The 21,070-nt window shown below is 48.8% G+C and overlaps 1 protein-coding gene and 1 long non-coding RNA gene across 8 annotated transcripts in view; one reads left to right on the top strand and one right to left on the bottom strand.

Moving 5' to 3' along the window:
• Positions 1 to 6,033: 6,033 nt before the first annotated feature.
• Positions 6,034 to 21,070, bottom strand: part of TMCC3 (transmembrane and coiled-coil domain family 3) — a 123,247-nt gene continuing 108,210 nt past the window's right edge. For all 7 annotated transcript variants that reach the window (XM_059186532.1, XM_059186535.1, XM_059186534.1 and 4 more), the window contains exons 2-4: positions 17,834 to 18,738; positions 15,422 to 15,557; positions 6,034 to 10,524 (exon numbers count right to left, since the gene is read on the bottom strand). In XM_059186532.1, the coding sequence (XP_059042515.1) occupies positions 10,222 to 10,524; positions 15,422 to 15,557; positions 17,834 to 18,738 (1,344 nt within the window). In that variant the 3' untranslated portion in view covers positions 6,034 to 10,221. The remainder of the gene's footprint in view (positions 10,525 to 15,421; positions 15,558 to 17,833; positions 18,739 to 21,070) is intronic.
• LOC131839275 (uncharacterized) lies at positions 12,219 to 12,996 on the top strand. The gene is made up of 3 exons (XR_009356904.1): positions 12,219 to 12,284; positions 12,644 to 12,756; positions 12,880 to 12,996. It is a non-coding gene; the product is annotated as an uncharacterized LOC131839275 (long non-coding RNA).

The following is a 21,070-nucleotide window of genomic DNA, read 5'->3' on the forward strand; positions in this document are numbered from 1 at the left end:
CAAAACTGGCTATTATGGCTGTCCTAGGGAGAAATAATGGTGCCCTGAACTATGGTATTGGCAGGTGGGGTAGAGCGAGGGGGGCGATTTGGGGGTTTATTTGGAAGGCTGATGCTAGTGAGGACAGATGGCTCTGAGGGTCCTAGTCCAGGTAGGGGAGTGGGGGGTGGGTGGGGCCGTTAACAGCAGCACAGGAAGAGCAGAGTTGACACAAGGGCAAAACAACGGTTTGGGGTTTATATTTTGAGGGGCCCTGCAGGTACCAATGTAGAAACGAGGGGTAGGTGCATCTTGGAAAGATGGGTCTGTGGCTGGGAAAAGAGCCAGGTACTCACTGCCTGAGATGGTGATTATTGGTCCCAAGGTTGGCGGCTGAATGATGAAGGTCGGTAGAAAGGAGGTGAGGGGACACAAAGCAGAGGGGTCAAGGGGTGGGGGGGGGAGAGCCAGAAGCACGGCGGCGGCGGCGGCGGCGGCGGCGGCAGCGGGGAGACCAACGGGAGCAGGAGGCCCCAGACCGACGGGAGCGGCGCAAAGGCAAAAGGCACAGGCGCTAAGTGAAGATCCGCGCTGTGGGATGGGGGCCAGAGCCGGAAACGGGTCGCTGGTGACCCCTGACGCGAGTTCCAGGGGAGTTCCGGGGGCTGACGCGAGGCTTCAGTGGGCGAAGACGTCTTGGAAGACGGGGCCGGAGGCAGTGGCTCGGGGATGACGGCAGGGTGGCTGGGCGCCGGCTGCCTCTCCTGCGAGCTCTAGGAGGACGCAGGAGGCGGGACCACTGTTGGGAGTGAGCAAAGAAGGGGAGAAGGAGGGAGCCGCTGAGAGAGCTTAAGCCCCAGGAGCGGGGTTCCCAGGCTCTGTGGAGGGTGAGCTAATAGGGAAGGAAGCTCTGGGAGCGAGCCTTGTCCTGGGCACTTGCTGCCTGAGGGCACACCCATGCCCCAGTGTCGAAGAGGCCCAGGGTTCCCAGGTATCAATCACTCCAGCAGAGGCCTGGGCTCAGGTGCAGGGAGCAGGTGGCCTGAGGCGGTGCTGTGCAGGGGTGTGGCGTGGAGGGTGTGGGAGGGTGAGGGCTGGAGTCCAGGATGGGGCGGGGGTTGGGACAGTAGCTCTTGGGGATTCAGAGGAGCCCGCAGGGAGGCCCTGTGTGCTCCCAGCTCAGCACCCAGCAGAGGGGGTTACTCACTGCTGACTCAGACCCAGGTGCACATTTGCATGTTATTCATTTCAAGCCCAAATGAGCAGGAATACCGGGAGCATCTCACCCCCTTTCCAAACAGAACCACCCCAGATCTTCTGAGTGCGCCTGCTGCTGGGCTGAGTCTCTCTGACTTAGACATATTTCCTTTTTAAAGGGCTCTATTCAGTCAAGCCCACATGGCTGTCTGTGAAATTGAGCTGAGAAGGAAAAAAAAAAAAACCCCACACACTCAGGAAGTTCATTTCCGCTCTAAAAATACAGAGGTCAATTTTAATTTCAGGTTAAGTGCTCCGAGCATAGCCTTCCCCCACTGTCAAGTATTATTTCTGTTTATTACCTATCTTCTCCTGCCAGAACGTAAGCCCCACGAGGACAGGAACACTCTTGGTAAGCCTGTGCCTAGAACGGAGCCTGACACACGACCGTTGTTTAAGAAACACATGAAATGATGACGACTCCGCTTGCAAGAACCTTCTCTGATGATTCCCGGCCTCAGCACCTCACCGCTGAGGAAAGGGAGATCCTGAGAGGTGGAACATTTCCCTGGGTTAATCAGATCGCAGGGAAGGGGGAAGCCTCCTGCCTTTTCAAGCTGGGCTTCCCACACGGTCGTGCTGTCGTTCAGAAACAGCTTCAGAGTTTATTAGGTGACTCCTCCCGTGAAACCGATTCCTGCTAACCCAACCCTGCCAAGGACATCCCTGACACGAGAAGACAAATGTACTGATTTCCACTCAAACATAAACAGCTTCCAAGGAGCTGAAACACTCTGGCCAGCTGGCCAGCCTAGTCTGTCTACAGGAGGACAGGGTCACTCACAAAGCCAAATGTCCCTCAGGGTGGCCAGAAGCCGGCACAGCCGAGTACACTCCAGGAGCCCGTGCGCCAGCTCCGCGAACTGGACACACAGAAGACCTGTTGCCGGTGGCCTGTCGGGGTCCCTGCAGCCCACTCCCCAGCTCTCCGAGAGAGCCAGCCACCGGCCTGCAGTCTCCTTCCACCCTTCCAGCTCCTCCTTTTAGGAAAAAGACTTGAGCGGCTGAATGGGGCTCCTTCATTCCAACTCTGCACACAGTGTTCCTCCGGTCTCTCCGGTAATTGTGTCTTGTTGACACGGGGAGACCTGACATCCAGCGGGAAGTCACCTTGCAACGACTCTGACCACACCGTCAGGGGAAGGCCACCGCTCAGGGAATTGGGCCTGTGTCTGGGCTGCTGCTGGCTTGAGCCACTGTGTGTGGGGGGGTGTACCTGTCCCCACGGAGACCTCAATTTTGGCTGTCTGTGTTATACGTCTGTTGCCCACAGCTAGAGGGTTTGGGCTTCAAACTACGGGGGAAGTCTGATGAGTGAATAGTTGTCAAAGTCACTTTGGGGAGGGAACACACCTGGGGTTCAGTCAGTCAGCGTCCCTGCTTGTAAATGGACGGCCCGAGAATCAGAGAAGAATCCAGGTGTCCATGAGTTTCTTTGCTAACTGGAGTCCCTTAACTGTTCATACAGATCGAGGCATGACTTTGCTTTTTTCTACTACTCAGTAGCTTATTTTTAAGCAGAACAGGGGAAAAAAAAAAAAAAAAAGAAAGAAAGAAATCCAATTCCCAATGCCTGGGCCAGAGCCAAACAACCACTAACAAAACAGCTGTTAACGTGGCCGACACTCATTCCCGTTAGCTGTTTTAGTTAAGCTCAAGGACTGGCAGGAGAGAAATTCTGGCCGGTTCTGCAAGGAAAACTGTGGCAGAGGTAGTCACCGAAGGCAGCAGCAGATGTCACGGAGCACAGAGCAGAAGCTACCAGGGGCCTCGCCGTCTCAAAGCTAAGCAAAAAAGCTGATAAATACTCAGCCGCGCCAACTGCCTGTATTACACCGAAAGCAGCTCAGGAAGCCAGAGGAGTGTAGAAGTTTCTTTAATTAGCAGTTTTCCATTCTCTTAAGCCACAGATCCGTCAGCCCAGGTCACTGCCCTCCACACGGCGTGCCAATAAGGCAAACGTGTAAATGCATGGTCAGCAGCCACCGTGTAGACTGCTCGGTCCTAGGAGTCCAAGTGACTCCCACGGCTCGCAGAGCTGGGAGCTAGTGAGTGGCTGCGAGCTGACTGCTCAATCCCTTTGATTACAGCACGGAGTAGTGGCTCCCCGGATAGGCTCTCAGGTCACGCGAGCGTGGGGCCAAAGAGATGGTTAGTTGTCATAGCCACTCTGAACCTGTTTCCCCGTCTGTTAAGCAGGGGTAATGGCGCTTAACTCACTGGTTGTTGGAAAAATGACGTGTGATATTACATGCAAAGCCTTCGGCACATAGCATCATAGTACACGGTGAATGCTCAGAGAACCTGAGCTGTGAGCAGTCCTCCCAGCCCGTGAAACCCCAGAGAGCTGCTGCTTGCTCTCGTCCTGTTGTCCTGTAAATTTCTCCATCTCATAGCCATACCTATGAGAAAGTGACTTTGTGGGGTGCTTGGGTGGCTCAGTCGGTTAAGTGTCCAACTCTTGGATTCAACTCGGGTCATGATCTCTGCAAGGGGGGGCGGAATGGAGCCCCGCATCGGGCTCAAGATTCTCTCTCTCCCTTTCCCTTTGCCCCCCTTTCTCTCAAATAAAATATTTAAAAAGAAAAGAAAAGAAAAGAAAAGAAAAGAAAAAGGGGCGCCTGGGTGGCTCAGTGGGTTGAAGCCTCTGCTTTTGGCTCAGGTCATGATCCCAGGGTCCTGGGATCGAGCCCTGCATCTGGCTCTCTGCTCAAAAGGGAGCCTGCTTCCTCCTCTCTCTGCCTGCCTCTGCCTACATGTGATTTCTGCCAAATAAATAAAATCTTAAAACAAATTTAAAAAAAAGAGAAACAAAAGTAAGTTTGCAAGTAGGACTTCTGGAAAAGAAAAGCTTTTATGGAAGGTTATTAGGCTTTAAGTAACTTCATCAAGTTGTGACTCTGCACACCCCCAGGCATCCCAAATTTGGGGGTGGGAGTCTACACGTTACTCCACCTTAGAAAGCACTGCTTTATTCCATAGCATTATTTTCATTATTAGCTAAAATCCACTAATTAAACTTTCTCTCAATCTCCCTTATAAGGCAATACAGACTTGGTAAGGTGTTTTCCCTAAAGCAACATTTAGGAATATGCTGGTCTGGACACGCATTAATGCAATCACTCCCATGTCCTGTCCTTCCATCTTCAGATATCAAATAGCAACAGCTGTGCCAAAGAGCGGTGTACCCTGTAAGGTTTCCTAAGATTCAAGCGTGCTCTGTTTTCTAGGGTAGGGGATGGGCTGAGCTGTTCCGGGTTTTTCCATCATGTAAGCATTCTGTTTTGTTTGTAGAGGGTGGGTACTGGATGACCAGGAGAAAACGGCTCCAGACCCGGAGCCAACTGGCAGCAGAGAGCTAACGAGGCAGGATCCGAAGCAAAAGCAACGAGAATCCTGACTCCCTTTCGCTAACTATGGTCTCGGGGAAAGCTCACATGCCTGAGCTTCAGCTTCATCCAGGTAATGGGGATGATGGTCCTCACATCATAGGACTGGTCCAAATGAGCGGACCACACCCACGAGAGACCCCACTAGGCAGACTGCTTCAGCCGGAGGAGTCTGCTTGCCCCTCCCCCACTCGCTGTGCACACAGCTGTCCGAGCTGCGCCCCCTTCCTTACTCCAACACACGCAGGCTCCTGCCCTGTCCTCAGCATCCTTCCATGCTCCCTGCTTCCACGACACTGGGTCACATTTCCTACCATTCCGGGCCCTGTGAAGAAACCAGCCTTCTTTCCTCCCGGGGATTAAGGAATGGGCCGTACATCCCACACCAACAACTTTCTATGCAACAGACTTGGAAGTTAGTTTAAAAATTGATTACAGGGTGGTGGGGCTATTGTGGAGGGGGGAGGGATGAGCAGGTGGCACACAGAATTATTTAAGGACAGTGAAACTGGTGTGTGTGATACTAATGGCCTGGCGGACACATGCCATTATACGTTTGTCCGATCCCATGGAATGTACAAGAGCGAACCCTTGTACAGACCGTGAACTCTGGGTGACAGTGATGCATCCGTGCAGGCTACAGGCCATCACTTTCACAAATGTACCCTCGGCGGGTGGGGGGGCACCGATAGCAGGGGGTTATGCAGGCGTATGGATGGGGATAATGGGGAATCTCTGTACCTTCTGTAACTTTTTTTTTTTCCAAGATTATTTATTTGTCAGAGAGAGAGAGCACAAGCAGAGGGACACGCAGGCAGAGGCGGAAGCAGGGTCCTCACTGAGCAGGGAGCCCAATGTGGGACTTAATCCCAGGACCCTGGGGTTATGACCCAAGCCAAAGGCAGATGCCTAACTGACTGAGCCACCCAGGTGTCCCACCTTCTACATCTTCTTTAAAAAAAAAAAAAAAAATGTATTTACTTATTTCAGAGGAGGGGGAAGGGACAGAGGGAGAGAGAGAATCTCGAGCAGACTCCCCACTGAGCACAGAGCCCAATGCAGGACTCAATCTCACAACCCTGAGATCATGACCTGAGCAGAAAATCAAGGGTGGAATACTTACCCAACTGAGCCACCCAGGTGCCCTGGAAATCTCTGGACCTTCTGATCAAGTTTGCTGTGAACCTAAAACTCTTGTAAAAAATAAAATCCATTAAAAGATTTTTCTGCTGAGAGCCTGCTTCCCTCTCTCTCTCTCTCTGCCTGCCTCTCCATCTACTTGTGATTTCTCTCTGTCAAATAAATAAATAAAATCTTTAAAAAAAAAAAAAAAAAAAAAAAAAAAAGATTTATTATACACGTGCCCACACGCACAAACTTGCTACTGAGATGCACCATGACAAATACAGAAATTTAAGAAATCAAACTCTTTATTGAACATCAAAGCTAACATCAAATGTTTATTTAAAAAAATAATGGCACCTGCTTTGAAGGGGGTGATGATCTACACGGGATTTACAACTGTAGGCTGACGTGGGACTACACAGTATCTCACAAAATTGAAATTCTGCAAAAGACCTCACAACAAACATTTCTAGTTTCCATTTTCGGAACTGCTAACTACTGCCTAAACATATCTTAAACACAGAGCACATTTTGTTGAAACATTTCTCTTAGGACAAAGACAGGAGACATGTTTTAAATAAATTAAAATGGTAACACATAAACTATTCCTAAAACAATCAAGGTACATTACTTTCCAGCTTCTTATAAACAAAGGATTGCACTGACTTTAGAAAATTATAGGTTAGATCTGCTTTGTATCTTTTGGGTTACCAAACTCGTGTTAACTGTACCTTTTAGCTTCTTAACTACTTTTGATGTAAATAGACCAATATCATTCCTTTCAGTGATTAATCTTTTTAGACTAACTCCTTCCTTAACACATGGGCTAAACTTTTTGAAACACCTCTCTCCAGATAAAGTTCTGAATTTTAAATAACGCCATCTCACTCTTCCCCGGCTCACTCCTCAAAATTATAAAAATATGCAAAACAGGTTGTTGAATCACACGTTTTCATATTATTAAGCACCTTGAAATGCTTTTCCAAACCAATGCAACTATACTTAGATTCAACACAAAGATGTTCCTCTTTGATGCAAAACAATTTGGAATTTAAAATCCAACCCCAAAGGACACAAATAATTAAGTGCCCAAGGGAATCCAATTCCCGTCACTGTTATCGATCCTATAATTAAACCTGATATGCTGGAGAAATGGCAGGGCAATCAACATACCTAACAGGGCAATATTTCCATGAAAACAAGAGTGACAAAGCAGAGGGGCTGAGGTCCCATGGATGCTAATTGATTGATGGGGTAACTGCATTATGGGGGAAGGGGTGGGGAGTTTCAGAGAATCTCTCAATAGCTCACCATGATCACAGAAGCAAAACCACTAATGGTACATGTCAAAAACTTGGGACTGATCCCATTCTCTGCACAAAACCAGCAATGGAGTACTTTTATTTACTGCTTCATTGCGGTTTGAATTGGGGGGGGGGGGTAGGATGTTTTGTTCTGGCTCCATCATACTCAAAACCTAAGCTGGAGTAACCAATTTAAAGCCCACAGAAGAGTATTTTTGGGTTTCTGTTTTGTCCCCAGCAAACTATCATTATCTTGGTGATCATGAAAACAATATGTCACCAAAAAAACCTGTGCTAGAATGCAATGTCCAGTTCGCTAAGGGAGCAGGTGTCTGCCCACCTCACGACTGAGTCTGTCCTCAGGTATGTACAAGAGGTTTCCTACCAACGAAGGATGGGGGGAAAAATTAGTTGACTTAAATGTAAATGACCAATTCCAGGATATGTCCTAGCTGGATCACAATTTTGAATTGAATAATTTATAAAATTTTATTTACTCCCTTTACGCAGGCAAGAAAACACACAACGGGAGGGTTTATTTCCTTAAGAAGAGAACGGTAAACTGCAGCGAGTAAAGAAAGGTCTCCTTGGAGTATATCAGCTTATTAAAAAGCTTCATGAACTTTCAACAAGACTCAAAAATAAATATGCCACGTAGGTTGAGCATATCCAGGTGAAAATAAGATTATCTGACATCTAATGAGAATCACTGGAAATACAAATTCTGTGCAAAGAAGTCATGATCAGGTGGGATGATTTAGACCCTAGAACATTTCAGAACAGAGCCAGTTTCTAGCAGCTTCTGTTCCCAGCTCCAGACAGGAGGGGGTGGAGTGTGCCCCTTTCCATTTTCTTCCCTGCTTCTCCCAGTGGGGAGGAGACACGCTGCCTCCTCCCCACTGGTCTGGAAGCGTCAGGGAAGCGTCTGGAAAGGTCTGGGAAGCATCAAAGCCAGCGATGAGCAGAGTATGGCAGCCTGCGGGTTAGCCGCCTCCCTCACTCGCTCTAAACAAACAGGGGCAGCAACCTCCGCTGCAAGCCCTGGCATGTCCAGAGGGCCTCAGAAAGATTCACAGACATGAAGGGTGCCCACCAGGGTCCAGCTTGATCCAAGGGAAGGGGCAGCCAGCCCTCGGCCAAATGAAGCCTGATGCCTACAGGCAATGGGGAATGCTGGCCATTAAAATGTAGAAGCAAAAGGAAGCACACCATTTTCTCTCCCTCTCTTCCCTGGATCTGGAACTCTTTTGTCCCCTGGATTCGATGGCTCACAGTGTATTTACAGCCAACTTGGCAGAACAAGGGAGGGTCTGACAGTGGAAGGGGACACAGCCATGAGATGGGGGTGGGGCTGGGAGCTCCTTCGTCCCTGAGTCCACAATCCGTACAGCCAAAGATGTCATCGAGTGATGCCTACTGTTTGAAAAAGCTTGAGTCCAGAATTAGATAGTGGGAAGAGTTGCATAAATTTGGGAATTTACTAAAACCACTGAACTGTAAAGTTAAAAAAAGATGAAGAAGAAAGCTTGAGTTGTCTGAGTCTCACACACACTGGACTTGGACCAAATGCTCGACTATTCCATTCTCTCAAACCACGGCACACTGTCACATTTTTTTCAGGAGTTTCCCTCAGAGCAGCTGTTCGCAAAATATTGCACTTAATTTAAATCCAGGCGATTCGATGTTTTCTGGAAGAAAATGTACACTAACATACATCTCCACGCCTTCAGATAACAGAGTGGATGGTGGGAGGAGGGACTGAACAGCAGTTTCCATTAAAACCTTCTATCTTCGTCTTCGTTAGGTGCAGAGAGAAAAAGATTTAAAGGGAAGTATCAGCTGAGAGAAAAAGATTTAAAGGAGAGTGTATCTGGGCCGAAAGTAGTAAGCAGCATCACCCAAACAGGCAGAAGATGTTAACTTCTGAAGGCTTTCACCTCAGGGGAAGAAGCATGGCCACTCCCTTCCCGTGGCATCTCAGTGAGCCCCTACAACACCATGGACAACCTCGGTGCAGACACTGGATCTAATTCATCAGACAGCGGCTGGTCTCAGCGGGCGTCCTCAGAAGACCTTCTCGGTCTTCATCTGACTGCCACCCCCGAGACCACACACCCTGTTTTCCTCCCACTTCCAGTGCCCCTACCTCAGTGCATTTCACCTCACACGATACAATTCTGTCATCCTTCTTAAAGGGGGAGAAAAAACCCCCCCAACACGAGCATCACTGGTGTTCACCTGCGTGGTAAGCTTTACAACCCTCCCTAGGCCGAGGAGTAAAGTGAACCACACCCCCACGGGGGGTTATCACAATCAAGACTCAGCGCAGCGCAAACCTCCGGAGCCTACACTCCCGCTCGAGCCACAGTCTGATGTGGGATCTGGAAGCATTTCTACGTGCTTAAAGGCCAGGCACTCGAGAGCCTTCTACTTAAGATAGAATTGGGCGTGCAGCTTCCTGGGTGTAAGGAGGCGAAAACCCCACTCTTGGATCTTCCTGTCTTACCATTTAAAGTGCAAGAAAACACCTAAGTTAGACTTCCACGGATAGACAAACGTGCTGTAAGATTTCCACGTTGTGGCAAGCCCCGCACAATGGACCACTGAGGACAAGGGGAACACCTGAGACCCGGCGTTATCTGGGAACCAGCGCAATGGATTACACAGGATCTACTGTACCTCTGTAGGCCACAAGTGTTCCCCGTGGCCAATGCCCACACTTTGTCCCCTGCCCAAGTCCTGCCACAGCCTTGCTGCTTACGGGACTTGGGGAGAACACCACCACCAGTGACTATGAAGCTCAATTTTGACAGAAACTTAAGGGAGACAGAGACTTAACACCCCATTTCTTGTGGGTCATTAATCACACCAAACGCTCAAGGACCACAGGTTTACCATGTTGGGCTAGTCAGGTGGGCAGGAAATCTGGTCTCATTAAGGCAGTGAGCGACGTGGGGCGAGCTTGGCAACAGGTCCACGTTCACCAAGCACAGGGGCTGAGCCGGCAGCGGCTGCGGTGTGAGGAGGCCTGGAGATATTTACAACGCGCGGCCCAGGCCTGGTGGGCTCTAGTCAGCACAACGGTTCGCTTTCAGATTTGGTGGTAATGCACAGAGTTTTCCTTAACACAGAAACATGAGTGAACGTGAAGACAGGCACCAGTGGCTTCATCTGGGTATTATGATCCTTTCTATGGCACACACGATATGGTCCCAGTTTTTACAAAATATTGCGAGAAGAGTCACGGCGAAGAAGGTGCCGAGGATGTGAAAGCGGCTCTTCATCATGGGCGAGACAAATTTGGCAATGGTTGACACGCACACGAGGATGACGGTCATGAAGGCCAGGATCACGTTGATGCACTTTCCCAGGAGAACCTTGGCGTTCACGGTGTCTGTCTGCAGAGCCTGCTGCTCCTGCTGGTGCAGCTCCAGCTTGGAGATGCGCGTCTGGCAGGACTCGAGGGCCTCCTGCGGGCAAGAGGGAGAGCGGGGTCAGACGCTGGTGGGCTCAGGGGCTGCGGGGGAGCGCATGCACGAACAGGCACCAAGGCCCCAGCTCAGGCTGCTCAAGGCCAAGGCAGAAGCCAACAGCCAAGCTGACAGTGAGGATGACGACGGTGACGAGGATGGTGGCAAAGAAGTAAAACAAGAATCCCCAGGCTCATTTACGCTGTTGTTCTTGGCAGAAAGAGCATGTGTACACAACCATAAAATACCACACATGGGGGCTTTACAGCTGAGTATTTTGAGTCTATTTGTATCTGAGATAAAGTACGTAAAATACTAGCATCTGTTGGTCTCCTCGGGGTCAAAGGAGAGGAGTGGTGGGGTTCCGGTTTGGGACAGTGGGCGACCTGCAGCCACAGAGCACTCCAGAGGATGAAGGGAGAAGAGACGGGGACAGGAATGATGGGGGGGGCATCTCTGCTTTCACCTGCTCTTTGAATGCTATTACTCAGGACACCGTCCAAGGCTACACGTTCTCCCTTAGATCTCGTTCTTTCCAACACTTCAATTACAAAGTCACAGCTGAGTCCACGTACCTCTCTGGTTCTTAAGGTCAACTCAAGTATCTACGTACCTCCCTGATAGCTCCATCTGAGACAGCCAACGAGAGAGAGCGAGCACGGGGGGCGGGGGGGAGCAGAGGGAAAGGGAGAGCAGTCTCCCCGCTGACCAGGGAGCCCAACGTGGGGCTCGTTCCCAGCACCCCAGAATCGTGACCTGAGCCGAAGGCAGACCCTTCACCAACTGAGCCACCCAGGCACCCCTCTCCATCTGAGCTTCTTAAAATCACCTCAGATGCAGCCTTTGACAATGTGGCTTCACGTCCCACACCGTCTCCTGTACCTGTTTTCTCCTTCTGGTGTTCCCTTCCTCAGAAAACAGCACCTGACCTACCCAGTTCCTCCAGCCAGACCCGCCTCTCCTCTAAGGTGTCCCCCAGCCCCACTGACACAATAGCCAGCATCTATCTGCAGGGGTCCGTTTCTCTCACCTCGCTCTCTGTCCCGCTAGCCCTCCTGCCTCACAGAATGCCAGCCCCCTGCCGAGCTCACCATGCTCTGGCCACACAGGCTTTCTCAAGTTCAGAAAAGAACCATGTTCGGGGCCTCTGGACTGTGCCTGAAATGACTGTCTGCCTGCTCCATCCCCTCTTCACCTGGACCTCTCTTCCCCGGCCAGCTCCCCCCTCCTCCACTGTCCTGTCTGGCCCCAGCAGAGGCTGAAGTCTCCCCCAGCCCTCCCACCCCTGACCGACAGCCCACAGCTCGGGAGGACGGGGACCAGGCCTTGCTGCTGCACCCTGTATGGGGTGGCCGTCCCCTAGGGGTGGGCTGCACGCCAGGAAGGGCGCTGGGAGGCTCGAGAGAGAAGAACCTGGCAGCGGCACTGGGAGCCCCGCTGAGCGCTCTGGCCTGCCGTCTGACTCACTTCCTGAGAACTCTTTGCTGAGTTACAACACAGCCATCTTCTCAGGTTTTAAACAACCGTAACAGCCGTGACGCGGATTCGCTTTTCTTCGGCGGGACGTGCTCTCTGTGCCGGAGATCAGGGTTCTCTGGCACTATCGTGACTTCCGTTACACAAGTCAGCACAGAGAAGGTGTTCACATTCGAAGCAGCGCTGGCCTCCAGGACAGGCACCTGCCCCGGAAACAACTGCCCCAGCCCAATGTGTCCTCCATTTGAGACACGCCACGGAAAAGGGGACAGCTAAGACAGAAGGTCAGCGTCCTTGGCAAACTGATTTGTCTTTCGTTGGTTCCGTGAATTACATATATAAATTGACTGATCAGAGAATTGAATGGCCTTGGAACCGTTATCCATTTTTTATAAAAAAAAAAAAAAAAAAAAAAAAAAAAATCCAAGAAAATTTAGTGAATGGGGAGGAATTTGAGTTACAGCTCCCACTCAGAGCTATTTGGCCCCATGATCTTTAGTACTTTCTTGGATCCAGTATTTAACTTATGGGGATGAGGGCGAAGGACAGACTAGATTATCCTTAGGCCTTTTTTAATTGGGAAGTCAAGGGTGATAAAAAGCAAAACTCAATTTCTTGAAATTTGGTGTCTCTGGGGCAACAGTCACCCTGGCCGTAGCAGCTGGCCTGCCGTGGAGTCCTGCCTGTGACAACGAAAGAGCTGAGAACTAATAACAGCTGAGCGGGCCCCGAGGAACATGCCTTCTCACCAGTATGGTAATTATTTTCTGGCTGCCTACTACACATCAGGCAAAGATTTAAGGACTTTCTGTGTATTATCCTATGTAATCTTCCTGACAATCTTTTGAGGGGAAGCTCATTGCTATTTCTGCTTTATAGATGAGGAAACTGAGGCAGAGGGAGTCAGCTTGTCCAGGATCACACGGTGTAGAGTGAGGATTCTCCCTCTCAACAAGACGACTGTCCAGTCGCTCATACAGATGTCCTCCCTGTACTTCTGAGTTAGAGACGAAAGCCAAAAAATGTTCAAATGAACTCTTCTAAATTGTGACGCTGCCCCTGTGATGTCCCTTTGTTTTACCCATGCATCCCTAAAGGGGTTCCCTTAAAAAAGGAAGAACAACATTAACCCAAACTATCCCCTAAATAAGAAAAACACATGTTTAGATATAATCCAGTGGCATCCCAGGCATGTTCTAAAAACAGAATGTTCTAATAAAACAAACTGCACTGTTCACCTTGCAACACTTAACGTTTAAATGGGTCAAATTCTTCAAACCAGTCAGTCGTGCGGACAATGTCCTAACCCAGAGCAGGGGCAAAATCCCCCAAGTGCCTCCTCCACCACGGTCCCCAGAGGTCAAGGTCTCCTATCAGCTTTGTTGGGCGCTCCAGCTCCCAGAACTGTCCAAGTCGATGCCTGGGATTGGCACAGACTCACAGCCCACGACACGGAGTAGAACAGAACGTGGGCGGCTGAGACTCCAGCTCACACGCTGCGAGGAAAAAAAATCTCCCTTCATGTTTCAGTTTTCTCCCTCCTAGAGTGGGGCTGGAAAAAATAACCATGGCCTACAAAGAAAAGTTGTAAAAATGCAGCTGAGCACTACTTGGAGAGTATACTTTTTTGCCTTTTCAATGGGAATGTAAATTGTGGCGGTCACTATGGAAAACAGTATGGAAGTTCCTTTCAAAATTAAAAATAGAACTGCTATACGATTCAGCAATTCTACTTTTGAGTATATATACCCGAAGGAAATGGAATCAGTTTCTAGAAGAGATCTCCCTACCCCCATGTTCACCGAAAGCATTACTGACAATAGCCAAGACAGGGAAACAACCCCAAAGTCCGTCGACAGATGAATAAAGAAAATGGGATACCCACACACACAACACACAACCGAGTATCACCGGGCCAGGAGAGAGAAGGCAGTCCTGTCAGGTGGCAACATGGATGGGCCCTGAGGGCAGGATGGTGGTGAGTCAGACTGATGAAGACAAGCAGGCTCTGTGAGCTCGCTTCTATGTGGAATCTGACAAAACCAGACCCACAGGAACAGACGGGTGGTGGCCACAACCAGGGGGGTGGGGGGTGGGGGGTGGGGGGAGGGGGGTGGGGGGGAAGGGTAGGGGAAATGGGTGAGAATGGCAAAAGGGACAAACTCCTAGTTATAAGGTAAGTCAGTCCTGAGGGCGTAACATGCAGCATGGTGACAAGTTAACCATTCTGTCTTACGTATCTGACAGCGGCCAGGAGAGCAGGTCTTAAAAGTTCTCATCACAGAAAAAAATGAGTTAACTCTGTGAGTGATGGACGTTAACCGGACTAACTGTGGTGATCCCTGTCACTATATATATTATATATACATCCGATCATTATGTTGTACACTTCAATGTGAAGTGATACATTAATTGTATCTCAGTAAAACTGGGAAAAAAGAAAGAGGCCCCTCTGGAAGTAGAAAAAAAAAGGCATTCCAGAAGCCGAGGGCTGTTTCACTCAGTGACACCATCACGTTAATACTGGAACATGCCTCTGTGTGTACTGACGCAGTAAGCCCTTCCTTCCAACCATCCGGATCCCACCATCCCAGCGAGTCCCACCCACATGGATGTTCTTGCACATTCCTTACTCGCCGACTGTTTGCAAGACCTTGGTCCAAGTCACTTAACCTTTCTGCCTTAGTCTCCACATCTGAGGAATGGGGAAAATGGTCGGAATTGCTTAAAAGGGCTGTTGTAAGGAGTGAATGCAGAGGAAAAAGGCATTTTGCTAGCGTGTGGCACACGGGGTACACTCAAGTCCTTGAAATTCTTGTAGCTGTCAAAGCTATTATTCTGCAGAGGAGTAAACAGATTCAAAGCTTGCTCAGGGTTACACAACGGGAAATGCCAGACCTGAGACTGAAATGCAACGTTTGGTCATGGAATGACCGGCCGCCCCACCAGTTCCTAGCCTGTTGGCCGCTGTGGGTCGGAATCCCGTGGCTTTCACCGTCTGTGCCATGTCACCTGGCCCCTGCTCCTGTTTCCCTGAGCTGTCTGGTGACTTACCTAATCTTGACTAGCCCCCTCCCCTGCTCAATAAGCTTCTCGAAGGCAAGGTTGGCCTCCTGTTTAGAAAGTTGAAGCACTTTTGGTGGTGGGGTTGGGGGAGGAGAAGAGGTTATAGGCGGTGGGCTTGGGTAGATAATAAATATTTACTAACCCAAAAAGGTACACAGAGAATAGCCTGTTTACTCCGTGACACGTGTAACATGAGCTAACGGGGCTAGTAAGGTGGAGGATGTTTGTGGAGAAAACATTTTGCTCCACACGTCAGAAATGCTTTAGGGCTGAGGGGTAAGGCACTCATGGTTTGTTAACGGACTTCGATGCTGGGACGAGCCAGCAGGAGTGTGTCATGACGAGAGGAACGTACCTGGATGTCCCGTGAGCGCTCATAGGCCTGGTAGGCCACCTTCTCCTCGATGCTGGCCAGCTCCTGCTTCAGGTTGGCGGTCTCGTGCTGATGCAGGTCAGTCAGGTCGTGGAGCTGGTCTTCCAGGCGCTCGTACCTTTGCAAAGAGAGGAGCTGATTCTGAGTGTGACACCTCACAGGTCTCCTTGTTCTCATTCCCTGGAAGACTATGTTTCCGACCAATAGAACATATCTAGGGGCACCTGGTGGTTCAGTTCTTAAGCATATGCTTTTGGCTCAGATCATGATCTCAGGGTCCTGGGATCAAGCCCCACTTTGGGCTCCCTGCTCAGTGAGCCTGCCTCTCCCTCTGCCTGTCGCTCCCCGTGCTATGTTCTCTCTCTGTCAAATAAGTAAGTAAAATAAAAAAGAATACTTCTAGCTGTGAGGAACATGCTTTTAGAGAACCTGAATTCCAGCTCTAGAAAGGACTGGTCTCTGCCATCTTAACTTCTCTGGCCTCAACTCCTAAGGTGACATGTACACCGAATGCCACATTTCCACCCACACTGGACGAGCACCTTCACGGGCTGTGGTTGGTGACAGAACAGACCTGACGTGTTCACTAGGGCTGCTCAAGAGACCGGGCTGTCTGGCACCTCAGGGTTCCCCCGTCTCCTGCCTGCACAGAGCCTTCTGGTTCACAGGCACGGCTCGCACACGCCAGAGAGCCCACAAGGAAAGAACCTACTTCTATGCTAGAGCCAACTCCACCATTTCCCAATGCATCCGCTAATTATGAAAACATGTTTCAGTTCTGGGAACTTAAGTGCCAGTAAAAACTTGAAGCTAATTGCAAATTTTAAATGGCTCATCGGGTGGCCTTTCCAAAAGTCCAAATCCTAACTGACAGAAGAACAAAGACTCCCATTCCCACCTCCCATTTTCCTCTTGGAAGAGGGACTGGTCTTATCGAAGTCTGTGTTAGATGCTTATAGAGGTCCCCCGACAGAACATTAAAGGAGAGAGAGACCAGGAGGCAGGGAGGGAAATTGAGAGGTTCTATGTCCCTTATACCTCAGGAAAAAAAGTAAGCCCAAAGAAAAATTAAATGCAGCTTTAATGATTATTCTCAGATAGGACTTCACAGGTATCCAATGTTGGCGAAGAAGCCTTTTAAAGATCTCTTACCGCAAGCAATACAGTCACGGGCTAACTCTTGAACATCACAAACATGACAAGATGGCAAAGAAGAACAAGAACAGTCCTAAATTTGTGTAAATGGAGATTTGGGATTTGGGATAAAATTTGGATCCAAAGAGTTCTGCATCCCAAACTATTCAGTTGGAATTAAATATTCTCTGGAAAACCTGTGTCTCAAAAATAGTTATGCGACAAAGAAACCAAAGCCAAAGATGCATGCTACCAAGTTTTAAAAAACTGTTTCATAAAGTGTAAGAGCTGAAAAAAGCCACATTTCTAAATTAATAGATTTAAAACCATGTAGGAGATATAAAATGTGTAAGTAAAATTTAAAGTTTAATCTTGTAATATGTAATGGGCACTGAATTTTTTTTAATCTACATTTTTACAAGTTAAATCTTCACTTTGGCCAAAACAACAACAACAAAAACATCGAAACTTTCTGTCTAGCTCTGTCAGCAGAATGTGTGACTGTCAGTCTCAGAGTTGTGGGTTCAAAGCCTCACACTGGTGAACAGATAACTTAAAAAAGAAATCAAGTCTTAAAAAAAAATCCTTGGGGAATCTTTTCACTGGGGAAATGGTGGAAAATCACTTTTATTAATATTTTTATTAATAAGTTATAAGCACATAAAAGCCCCTACAAAATACCTTTTAAAATTAGCTAAGGTAATTCACAAGATGTGAATTTATATTCTACTCTTAAGATTTCTTTTGAAAACTCTTCACTTAAGGAGAAAAGTTTAACCAAAGTAAAATACAGTATATAAAGAAATACTCATTATATTAAAGACTTTAAGATTAAGGTAGCAAAGAAAATCGATCTTTTTTTTTTTTTTTTTAGAAAATCGATCTTGATGAGCAATGCAGTGTTTTTTTTTTCCTTGACCGTTATTACAGAGGAAAAGAAAACAGATCTGTGAATCGGTGCAACGAAACCTCTTCACAGAAGCCTCCTTAATCAGAGCAGGGTGTGCACGCATCCCAGACAACACAGCGATATTTGAAAAGACTCACACAACTTGCTCTAAAGTGTCAAACAGTAAGTCACAAGTTTATGAAGTTTGGCACCATGAAGCTGGGGGGAAAACTACTGATTTTCCACGTTTTGGGATCCATATCCACACTCGTGGAAAATACAGCTCTCAGGACATCCCTGTCACGGAGGCCATCCTGCAAGTCAGGGTCAGTCAGGCTCCCGAAAGAAGGCGGGAGAAGAAGCAGACGTACCTGTACCTCTCCTCTTGCAGGGTCTGAGAAATAAAGCCGTACTCTCTCTTGAACTGCACTTTGAGCGCTTCGATGTCCTCGGCCAGCTGAGCCTGCGTGTCCTTGATCTCCCTCAGTTCCTCCAGGATCACGGTCAGCTTGCCCTGGCTGTCCAGCGCACCGGCGCCGCCGGCCCCAAAGGACTGGTTCCCGTTGCTGTCGGCGGAGCCCGACGTGCCGCTCGAACACTCGTCGTCGCTGCCGTACTTGGGTTTGTTCACGATGGTGGCGCTGCCCCCATAGGCCCGGGGACTGCCCTCCGGCCGAAACTCCTCCAAGGAGTTCTTCAAGTGTGCGATGTTGTCGGCGCTGCCGAACTTATTCCGGATCAGGTTGGCGAACTCTCTGGACTTGTTGAAGACGAACACGGGAGGAGTGAGGGACACGCCTGGCATGCCCGACTTCGCGCACTCCGTGCTGTGGGGGGCAGTTCGAGACTTGGCGGCGGCATCTCTCAGAGCGTGGAGGTTGTCTTTGGAAATGTCCTTGGAGCTTCTGGGGCCTCCGTTCTGCTCGAGCTCCCTGAGCTTTCTGTGATACTGCTCTAATTTCTTCTGCAGCTGGGCAATGGAGTGAGCGGATTTCTGATTCTTCTTCTCGAAGACCTGTTTGATGCGGCTGGCCTGCTGCTTGTCCGCGCTGCTGACCAGTTTCAGATACTCAGCGACGTTGCCGTCGCGGGACGTCTGCTCAATTTTTATCTGCTCGGTCACCTTCAGAATTTTTTGTTTCAGGCTGTCTGCACTGAGCTTGACCTTGTGGAAGTCCAGGATGCCATCTGGTACGTCAAAGTTGAGGTTGGTGTCTGACCCCCCTCGGCGAATGCTCAGGGGCAAGCTTAAGGTATTCATGTCATGACGTTCTACCTGCACGAGAGACGGGGAAGAAGCACTTTAAGGTTTGACATCAAAGGCAGAGTTCTTGTGATAGAATCTGTGTACACACAACAGACATACTTCATGTCCCAGGTTTTCAAACTCCAAGTATTCGGGGGTGCGGGGGACCTCCATTGGTTTAATGTCAGACTCTTGGTTTCGGCTCGGTCATGATCTCAGGGTCGTGAGAGCAAGCCCCGTGTCAGGCTTTTCACTCGGCGGGGAGCCTCTCTGAGACTCTCCTGCTTGCCACTTGTGCACGTGCTCTTTCTCTCTCTCAAATAAATAAATCTTTAAACTACAGGTATTCCTAAGATAAAAACTCCCTACTCTCCTCTCCAGTGGAAGAGAGGACAGATGAACCCTGTCCTGCATCCACATATACTAATGATGAGAGGCCGGTCCCGCAGGGTGTCCGATGTTTCGTCTCATTAGATGACAACTGCCAGTTGCCAGGGTAGAAAATGCATAATGGCATGAGGTTACCAAGCAGTGTTAGTTTCCCAAAATGCCCGGGTAACTGGGGTGTCTACCACGCCCCGCTCCATGTGAACTGCAGCGGGAGGGGCGATGCATCCAATTCAGAACCCGCTCACGTAAGGGAAGACTGAGAAAACCGTTCCAGCAGGTACCTTCATCAACACAAGGAATTATTTTCTTAATGGAATCATTAAACAGATGTGATAAGATTAACTTTACTGAGTACTATGACTGTATTTAGAGGTGGAAATGAACAACCCCAAATCAAGACTGATGTGATTAAAAAACAAGAGCAAGTGGTGATACTAAGGGAAATGGCTTTCTCACTCCGGGGCCATCTGGGAAGAAGGACAAAGGATCACTGAGCATCGTGGCGAGGAGGGTAACTAGTTTGTGTCCAGAAAGGAAAGGCAAGGGTAGTCTGGGTGCCAGGTAAAGACGATGTTAAACCCATGTACGGAGGAACTGAGATGGCAAGAGGCAGGATCTGAACCCAAGTCACGCTAACGGGGTTCTTGTTCTACATCAGGACATCCTACCAGGGTGTTCCCAAAGGACTAAAGACAAGCCTTTATAGGGTCTGAATGCAATTTCTGAACAAAGACTAGTAACATCTCAGCCGATGCAGCTTACCTGTCAAGTTAACTACCCTTTGATTGAAATGATGCCTTGACACAGAGGAGCCTTGACTCCATTGGCTCAATGGAGACCAAATGGGAGACAATATTCAGCACAAGTCATCTTGTGTTTTAGGGGACAGTAGGCAGAAATAGCAAAATATTAATAAGATATTAACACACTTCCTCCCCTGCCCAAGTGACCCAGACTCGAATGCGTTCATTTCCAACAATGAAGTATTAACACTTTGTCCCACGAAAAATCCTCCCCAGTGCTTTTTCCTAGAGAAAGGAGCCCAATGGCACCGTGGGACACAGTCCCAGGTTGGTGAGTCAGTCCTCCTACACAACTCACAGAAGTTTGTTAACATTATTTCTTGGCCCCTCTCTTCCAACACACAATTTTGCTATGAATGTTTTTATCTGGCAGAAGAGCATCACATAGGAAAGGCTGGAAGGAAATAAATGCCAAATCACTTGTAAAACTAGGAAAACGGATGAAAAAAAAAATTGTGACGTCAGCTGGTCAAGATGGAAAGACAGGGGTAGGGAAGAAAGAAGGGGTATGGCCGTCGTCTTCACGTCCTAGACGGATGGCAATGGGGAACTCAAGGGAACCAGGTACCCGTGGCTCGCTAGTGAACCCAGACAGGAATGGGTTCAAATGACACTAACACAGAATGCACTGAATCTAGAAAATGATTATTTGGGGCAGACAGGGCAATTCGTGGTAACCGTACAAACATGAGGCTACAAATCTGATTTCACTGGAGATATTCACTGATCTGACGATGCTCATCTAACTTCTCAGAAACTTTCTTTGGCTCCCCAAAGCCTCCCAAATTAAATAATACAATCCGGCCACAATAAGGCCTGGTTTACCTTTTAGGCCTCACCTTAGAGCTAATGGATGCCATTCATCTTGAGTGAGCCATCCAACCCAAAGTTCCCAGAATGCATGTGAATTATCTATGGATTTTCTCATATAAAAGATGCCTACCACCCATCCACTCCTGCTTATCAAAATCTCACATATTCTCAAAGATCCACTTAAAACCCTACTTCTGCCATGAGCTGTTCCCAGTCCATCAGAAAGTGGCCCATTCTTTCTGCGATCATCCGTGATGCTTTTGTGGAACCACCTGACGTGTCCTTGTGTCCCACCCATGGATTTGATACCCTACAGAGTACAGGCTCCTTCAGGGGAGAGACGTGTCATACTTACA

Source organism: Mustela lutreola, chromosome 8, assembly GCF_030435805.1.
Source record: "Mustela lutreola isolate mMusLut2 chromosome 8, mMusLut2.pri, whole genome shotgun sequence".
In the NCBI taxonomy this organism is placed as follows: domain Eukaryota; kingdom Metazoa; phylum Chordata; class Mammalia; order Carnivora; family Mustelidae; genus Mustela; species Mustela lutreola.